Source organism: Cucurbita maxima, unplaced genomic scaffold (assembly GCF_002738345.1).
Source record: "Cucurbita maxima cultivar Rimu unplaced genomic scaffold, Cmax_1.0 Cma_Scf00021, whole genome shotgun sequence".
NCBI lineage: Eukaryota > Viridiplantae > Streptophyta > Magnoliopsida > Cucurbitales > Cucurbitaceae > Cucurbita > Cucurbita maxima.
The window spans coordinates 929,422-937,805 of NW_019272037.1; the positions used below are offsets into that span (position 1 = coordinate 929,422).

The following is an 8,384-nucleotide window of genomic DNA, read 5'->3' on the forward strand; positions in this document are numbered from 1 at the left end:
GGATTGGGTGAGAGAAAGAGAGTGAGTGCCAATGAAGATGCTGTGTTCGTGACCTAGAGGGGTGGATTGTGAGATCGCACATCAGTAGGAGAGGAAAACGAAGCATTTTTATAAAGATATGGAAACCACTCACCAAACACATTTTAAAAACCTTGATGGAAAGTAGGAAAGTGAAATCAATATTTGTTAACAGTGACTTGAACTGTTACAAAAAATTGTGATGGTATGACAACAATTTTCTACCTCGTGTTGATTGCTCTATGACGGGTTTCCAAGTACTCTAAACTGTACTATATCATCATAAACAATGATACACTACAACACCTCAAGCCCACCACTAGCAAATATTATACCGTCGGTCAAATCGAGGTTTCCACATCCTCATAACAAACGCTGTTACATATAGTCATAGTCATTCCCTCTTCAATAGAATATCGAACAAAATGACATTACTCAAACAAATACAAAACTATCAATCACATAGGTGGACCGAACACGAAAGAGAGTAGAGTGTAGGGAGAAAAGGGCATCTTTTGGCAAGAGAGAGAGAGAGAGAGAGAGAGAGGAGAAATAAAGCAAAGGCAAAAGGCAGTTGATAGGCATCAATAAAAACGCCTCTGCCACTCTTTTCTTTTTCCGTTCAGAAACATATATTTCATTTATCGTCGCCCACATTTCTGTCTCTCACTGCCTCTCATTTACTCCCTCCATTCTTTGCCCACTCTTCTCTCTCACGCTCTGTTCTTACTTTCCCCCTTTTCTCTCTGAATTTTTCCATCACAGTTTGGGAATTTCAAACCCATTTTTGATTCAGAAACCCAAAACCAAAGAGCAAAAAAGAAAAGAAAAGAGGTTGAACTGGCGCAACGCCAGCCCACCTGGCCTTTCATTTGCCATTAGCTGTTTGTTTTTTTCTGTCACTTTTATCTGTCATCAACAAACCCACAAACACTAAAACACAAATTCCCCCTTCCCCCAAACCTTTTTTCCGTGGGTTCATTTCATTTCTCTCTCTCACTTTTCTTGGAAATCCTCGAGATAGGCGTCTCTGATTAACCCTTCATCACACTTTTTCTCCTCTTCTTCTCATTTTTCTCACCATTTTTGGGTCTTTTAGCAGCAACTGAGACTTCCCCAAGTATCTGATGGAGAGAGGAGGCTCTCTCCAAGAACAGGACGAAGAACATGAAGAACCCATTCAAAAACCCCTTTGCTGAAACTCAAGATCCCACTTCCATTTCACTTTCAAACAGATTGTGAAAAGGGAAACGAGGTTTTGTTGATTAGCACCTGAAATTACTTTCTGGGTCGGATTTTTTTGCTCATTTAGTGTTGCTAAGAGGCATTTTATGGCTCTTGCTATGCATAGAGATTCCTTGAATAAGCAAATGGATACCAGCAAGTATGTGAGATATACACCTGAGCAAGTCGATGCATTAGAGAGGGTATATGCTGAATGCCCAAAGCCTAGTTCGTTGAGGAGGCAACAACTCATTCGTGAGTGTCCCATTCTCTCTAATATTGAGCCCAAACAGATCAAAGTTTGGTTCCAAAATCGCAGGTAAAAGGCTAAATTTCTTCTTAACTTTGTTTATCTTTTTCTTGTCTTCTGTGTTTTCATACCATATTTTCCCTTCATTTTCCTGAAAAACTTGTTACAGAATCGATTTCTCAACAAGATAATGATAAATGAAATATGGGTTTAGCTTTGCAGGGCTAATTGTATACATTCTTGTCGAGATAATTTCATCCTCTTTCTGTTTGTATCTAACTTTTTAGATCTCGTCGAATGTATATAAGAAATGGGTCTGCTTTAGTAGGTATCCTTTGATTCTATATATTAAGGAAAAGCATAGATTTATTGATTAATAAACTAAAAGCTGCCTTTGTTCCTAGCTTGCTTTGTCATTTGATTTCTTTTAATAGTTTCTTTTTGAGTGTTTCACTGTTAAAGAAATACTTGGTATGGAAGCTTTTCTGTTGTATGCGTGCAGAGAAGCCCTGTTTCCTAATTATTTTGTCTCTCTTCCATTTTTGACTTAGCATTATTTACTTTTCTTGCATGCTGTTTTGGGAAATCTTATATTGCACTTTAGCTCCTCTGCTTTTTTTCCATTTTCTGTTCAAAGACAATGTTCTTGGAATGATTTTCTTTGAACATGTTTAGCAATGATATTGTTTCTGGATTGGAAGAATGTCAGTGTTGCATCTACTCGAAGGCTAATCTGATCTAATCGAACTTTGTTGAATAACTTTATTTGATTACGCTTGGGAAAACTTGTGTTTCTTTGCGATTTTAGACATTGATTGTGAGATCCCACGTCGGTTGAAGGGGGGAACAAAACGTTCCTCTCCCTATTAGACGAGTTTTAAAAACCGTGAGGCTGACGACGATATGTAACGGGCCAAAACAGACAATATTATAGTTGTAATTCTTATGGATTTAGAATGTAACCCTGTTTTAATGTTCGTATGAACAATTCCTACATCAGGAAATATGATTAGTCTATTAGAAAGAATGAATGAAATTTTATCCTACTTGTTTAGTTATTAACGTATGTTTATCACCAATTTGACTGGGCAAGAAGGAATCCTTTCCTACTCTTTTATAATCCAAGCTTTTGTTTATTTGATAAATTCGATGTTTATATTGTTAGATGTCGTGAAAAGCAAAGGAAGGAAGCGTCTCGTCTTCAAACAGTTAATAGGAAGCTGACTGCGATGAACAAGCTGTTGATGGAAGAGAACGACCGTCTGCAGAAGCAGGTCTCTCGTTTGGTTTACAAGAACGGATACATGAGACAGCAACTGCGCACTGTGAGTTCATATAAGCTCTTTCATGTCTGTTTGGTACCGTTTATGAGTAGTGGACCAAAACTTGAAAATACAGAGTTTAGTTGAATTTTATCGTTCAGAACCGGGGTGGTACAATTCATTTAAGCATTTCCGACGTTATCCTTGTTGACCATTCTTTTCATGTTCTTGGTCTGATTCGTTTTGGTTCTCTAAATCAGCATTTTAGAATCTCAAAAGTATAATATCGGCTTGGTTGGGTTTCCTCTCCTTGACGAGATGTCCTAATGATTCTTTATTTTACGAGTATCCATGTTGTTTGGTGTTTATTTGCAGGCATCTGGAACAACCACAGACAATAGCTGTGAGTCTGTGGTCATGAGTGGTCAACACCATCAACAGCAAAACCCAACTAAGCATACCCAAAAGGATGCTAATAACCCAGCTGGGTAAGTTCACCTTCTGAAACTAACGGTTTCGATGCGTGTTGTTTATTACTTGGTCTCATCAATTCATATGTGTATTGTTTTTGTTGATAGTCTTCTTGCGATAGCCGAGGAGACCTTGGCAGAGTTCCTTTCCAAGGCAACAGGAACCGCTGTCGACTGGGTTCAAATGATTGGGATGAAGGTAGGTCCGAGAATCATTCATGACCAACTTGATGGTTGAAAGTTCTAGGGAGCACTTTGGTAGAGTTCTTCAATATCTATTCAAAAGTTTGATTTCTTTGTACCTTATGCAGCCTGGTCCGGATTCAATTGGGATTGTTGCTGTTTCTCGAAATTGCAATGGGGTAGCAGCACGAGCCTGTGGTTTAGTGAGTCTTGAGCCAACGAAGGTACTTTGGATCATACAATGGACCTCTATTCAATTTTGTGTATTTTCTATGTTAAAAATATATATTTATTTATTGCAGGTGGCCGAAATTCTCAAAGATCGTTTGTCGTGGTTTCGTGACTGCCGTTGTGTTGATGTATTAAGTGTAATCTCCACCGGAAATGGGGGAACCATAGAACTCTTGTATACACAGGTATGTTCTTATCATTATGTTTTAACAAAGATTCGTGTTTGTTATCCTATTTAGCCTTCCTGTTTTTCAAACCAGACATATGCACCGACAACCTTAGCAGCAGCACGTGACTTTTGGACTCTTCGATACACCACAAGCTTGGAAGATGGAAGCCTTGTGGTAATCGCTTCTCCTGAACGTAGTTACTCTTTTTTATGTTTTGACGTCCATGCATTATATAATTTTTGAGATCTATAGTTATTTTCAGTATGTAGCACTATAGTTAGTCATTCATACGTGAAACGTCATATTTCAGCGATTGTTTATGTTTATTTGGGCTAAATATATGTGCAGATATGTGAGAGATCGTTAACGTCGTCTACTGGTGGCCCATCAGGGCCCCCTCCATCCAGTTTCGTGAGAGCTGAAATGCTTCCGAGCGGATATCTTATTCGAGCTTGTGAGGACGGTTCCCTTATTCACATTGTGGATCATGTTGATTTAGATGTAAGTTAGCTCTCGATGAGTGACTGCTTTTCTCCTACTGTCAAATCAATATTTTATTGTTTCTACGTCTCTTTGTATTGTAAAAAGGTTTCTTTCACTGCCAGGCTTGGAGCGTTCCTGAAGTTCTTAGGCCACTTTATGAGTCGACAAAGATTCTAGCTCAGAGAAGGACTGTTGCTGTAAGAATTATTGCTGAACTGTTCATCCTTTCTTTGTGTCATAAATCTTAACAAATATTGTGCTTAAATTGTGAAACAGGCTTTACGCTACGTTCGGCAAATTGCTCATGAGGCGAGTGGAGAAATTCAATTGGGTGGCGGGCGCCAACCAGCTGTTTTAAGGACTTTCAGTCAAAGGCTCTCTAGGTAAGGCGCTAAACTTATGTCTCAAAGTTAGGCCATGTTGGACATTTTTGGTCAAGGCTTGTGTGAGATTCCACATTGGTTGGGGAGGAGAATGAAACATTCTTTATAACAGTGTAGAAACCTCTCTCTAGCAGGCGCGTTTTAAAAACCCTGAGGGGAAGCCCGAAAGGAAAAGTCCAAAGAGAACAATCTCTGCTAGCGGTGGACTTGGGTTGCTACAAATGATATTAAAACTAGACAACGGGCGTTGTGCTAGTGAGGAGGCTAAGTCTCGAAGGGGAGTGGGCACGAGGTAATGTGCCAATAAGGATGCTGAGCCTTGAAGGGGGTGGATTTGGGGGGTCCCACATCAATTGGAGAAATGAACGAGTGCCAGCGAGAACGCTGGGCCTTGAAGGGGGGTGGATTGCGAGATCCCACATCGGTTGGGAAGGAAAACGAAACATAGTTTATAAGGGTGTGGAAACTTTTCCCTCGCAAATGCGTTTTAAAAACCTTGAGGGGAAGCCCGAAAGGGAAAGCTCAAAAAGGACAATATCTGCTAGCGGTGGATTTGGGCTATTACAGCTTGAGATGTTTGAAGTTTGATGAAATTTTAATAACTTAAAACCCTTGCTCTCTTGACATTAATTTCTCAAGTCACTTATAGTTTTTGGAAATGGATTTTAGGGGTTTTAATGATGCTGTAAATGGCTTTGTGGATGATGGTTGGTCGCTTATGGATAGCGATGGAGTCGAGGATGTGACGGTTGTTGTTAATTCATCTCCAAACAAATTCATCGGTTCGCAATATAACCAATCATTATATCCTACTTTTGGAGGTGTATTGTGTGCGAAGGCGTCGATGTTGTTGCAGGTACTCTATTAGTCTATTGTATCCTTTAGATGCATGGCTAGTCATTTCCATCTATATGTTTTTCGATATTAAGTATGAACTTTTCAACTACTTTGCGGTTCAGAATGTGCCCCCTGCTTTGCTTGTTCGTTTCCTACGGGAGCATCGTTCAGAATGGGCTGATTATGGAGTCGATGCATACTCGGCTGCGTGTCTTAAATCCAGTGCATATGCTGTTCCATGTGCGAGACCCGGTGGCTTCCCTAGTGGTCAGGTCATTTTACCACTTGCACATACCGTTGAAAACGAAGAGGTAATGACCTTTCATCCTATCAGAAATTTTTTTTCTCGGGTTTTGTTCACCATATGTCGTTCTTATGTAGTTCTTGGAGGTCGTTCGGTTAGAGGGTCATGCTATGTTCCCTGAAGAAGCTGCGTTAGGTGGACGGGATATGTATTTATTGCAGGTTAGTTCTGCTTCATCTACGAGTTCTTTTATAGACGTCTTTACTTCCCGTTGACAATCCTTGATCAAACGCTTATTTCGCAGCTGTGTAGCGGGGTTGATGAAAGTACAGTCGGTTCCTGCGCTCAGCTTGTATTTGCACCTATCGACGAATCATTTGCCGACGATGCTCCCTTACTACCGTCTGGTTTTCGTGTCATACCATTGGAGTCCAAAGCAGTTTGTGACTATTCTTTGCCACTATACTTTTGTTGAAAATTTTGCAATTTCAATGGAATATGAACTGTATCTTTAAAGGCTACTTTGAACTTGAAAATCTTTGTTAATGCTGTATATCTGTTCTTTTGTACGTTAGGATGCGTCGGCAGCTACTCGAACTTTGGATTTGGCTTCTACTCTAGAAGTCCGTCCTGGATCTGCCCGCCCAGGCGGTGAAACCGATGCTACAAACTACAACCTCAGGTCTGTCTTGACTATTGCATTCCAATTCACTTTTGAGAACCACATGCGGGATAGTGTGGCTGCTATGGCAAGACAATATGTGCGAACGGTTGTGGCATCAGTTCAGAGGGTTGCCATGGCTATTGCCCCCTCGCAACTTAGCTCCCATATTGGTCCAAAAAGCCTTCCTAGCTCCCCAGAGGCTCTCACGTTGTCCCAATGGATCGTGCGAAGCTACAGGTATGAATTCTTGTTGTAACTGTTAACATTCTCAATGAAATGTATGGTTTTGTTAGGAATGTCTGAGAAGTTAAGCAGAGTCCGTGCTCATTGTTCTAACGTGTGAGATCCCACATCGATTGGGGAGGAGAACGAAACATTCTTTATAAGGGTGTGGAAACCTCTTCCTAGCAGACGCGTTTTAAAAACCTTGAGGGGAAGCCCGAAAGGGAAACCCCAAAGAAGACAATTTCTGCTAGGAGTGAGCTTGGACCGTTGCATAACGAGACCACCTATATCATGTAGTCATGTTTGAAACCCAAGGACTTTAATTTGTAACCTTGCACAATATCTATTCCGTCTTTGTTCTCCTGCACCGGTCGTTTTCTTCTTCGGTTCCTCTTATAACATGCGTCGAATTTCAGGATCCACACAGGGGCAGAGCTCTTTCAGGTTGAATCCCAGTCTCATGATGCTATCTTGAAGCAGCTTTGGCACCACTCAGATACAATCTTGTGCTGCTCTGTCAAAACTAATGTAATTTCATACAACTTAGCAATTAATTGAACTACTCACGCCGAGCTAAGATAGCATAATTGTGCTAAGGTTCTTAAGCTGATGCAACCAATACTTACACGATCTATGAACTTTGCAGGCGTCTCCTGTGTTCACATTTGCGAACCAAGCCGGGCTTGACATGCTTGAAACTACGCTCGTCGCTCTTCAAGATATAACGCTTGACAAGATCCTTGAGGATGCCGGTAGGAAGATACTGTGCTCAGAATTCTCCAAGATAATGCAACAGGTAGATTTCTGTTTGGTGATTCATTTTAATGTTGCCACTGCTCACAGTTGACCTGAATTCGTTACGAACATCATGCAGGGATTTGCATACCTTCCAGCAGGGATATGCATATCGAGTATGGGCAGGCCGGTGTCGTATGAACAGGCGATTGCCTGGAAAGTTCTGAATGATGATGATGTCCATCACTGTTTGGCTTTCATGTTTGTTAACTGGTCATTTATGTGATCGGAAAAAATGTGGTTCGATCGGGTTATTTATTTACTAAGTTATATAGTTTATCAATCGAAACGGAAAGAAAAGTAGATGTGAATGTAATTTCCAGGATTTGAAGACGAACTTTTTTTATGTGCATTGTGATTTTGTTTTGGTCAAATTTGGTATGCTTACTAAGTTTTGATTCATGACCCTATTATGCTTTGAAACTGGAAAAAGATCATTGCATCAGTGCCTTCGAATAGACCAATTAAAAATATGGTTTTTAGTCTTGAAATTTCAGTTCTAATCAATATATGTTATTGAATTGTTTTAAAAAGAGATTCTCCATCCTAATTAAGATCGGTAACTATAAAAATTTGGTCGTGTCTATTACTATAATTTTCTTATTAATCTTATTCTTCTCCAAATCACACACATAATAGTGATATCCCGTCTAATCTTGGGATGCATCCTATATAGAGTGTACATGAATATAAACACATAGCACAAATGACGAAAAAACTATCTTCTGGTTTGAAAGACCTCTTGTGATTATTCTTTTCGACTATAAATGATGGAATCGTCCACTTCGATATATAAAAAATAACAAATTAGAAAATGTTGTTATATTTTGCGACGGAAAAGACAATAGTTTTTACCTATCCACCCAGTCTATCAACATTTTTGCAAATATACAAAAAAAGATGTCTTTTGTCACAAACTTTTGTTTTTTTTTTTTTTTTTTTTTT

At 39.7% G+C, this 8,384-nt stretch overlaps 1 protein-coding gene across 3 annotated transcripts; it reads left to right on the forward strand.

Moving 5' to 3' along the window:
* The first annotated feature begins 656 nt into the window (after positions 1-656).
* On the forward strand, positions 657-7,858 carry LOC111495280 (homeobox-leucine zipper protein HOX32-like). Of its 3 annotated transcripts, none has more exons than XM_023145250.1 (19): positions 657-1,307; positions 1,370-1,561; positions 2,658-2,817; positions 3,130-3,242; positions 3,333-3,423; positions 3,536-3,631; positions 3,710-3,823; positions 3,899-3,982; positions 4,157-4,309; positions 4,414-4,488; positions 4,568-4,674; positions 5,344-5,530; positions 5,634-5,822; positions 5,893-5,976; positions 6,060-6,194; positions 6,331-6,656; positions 7,061-7,172; positions 7,291-7,440; positions 7,519-7,858. In XM_023145250.1, the coding sequence occupies exons 2-19, from the start codon at positions 1,389-1,391 to the stop codon at positions 7,663-7,665; spliced, it is 2,496 nt and encodes an 831-aa protein (XP_023001018.1). In that variant the 5' UTR covers positions 657-1,307; positions 1,370-1,388; the 3' UTR covers positions 7,666-7,858. The 3 variants fall into 3 exon arrangements, with proteins under 3 accessions (XP_023001018.1, XP_023001016.1, XP_023001017.1); XM_023145249.1 differs by having other exon boundaries at positions 658-1,273; XM_023145248.1 differs by having other exon boundaries at positions 657-1,561.
* The last annotated feature ends 526 nt before the right edge of the window (positions 7,859-8,384 follow it).

Bases quoted from the DNA above. Each gene is read 5' to 3' on its own strand.
- LOC111495280 (XM_023145248.1), top strand. From the start codon at position 1,350: ATGGCTCTTGCTATGCATAGAGATTCCTTGAATAAGCAAATGGATACC. The intron at 1,562-2,657 runs GTAAAAGGCTAA...TTATATTGTTAG, and splicing joins GTTTGGTTCCAAAATCGCAG to ATGTCGTGAAAAGCAAAGGA. The intron at 5,823-5,892 runs GTAATGACCTTT...GTTCTTATGTAG, and splicing joins ATACCGTTGAAAACGAAGAG to TTCTTGGAGGTCGTTCGGTT.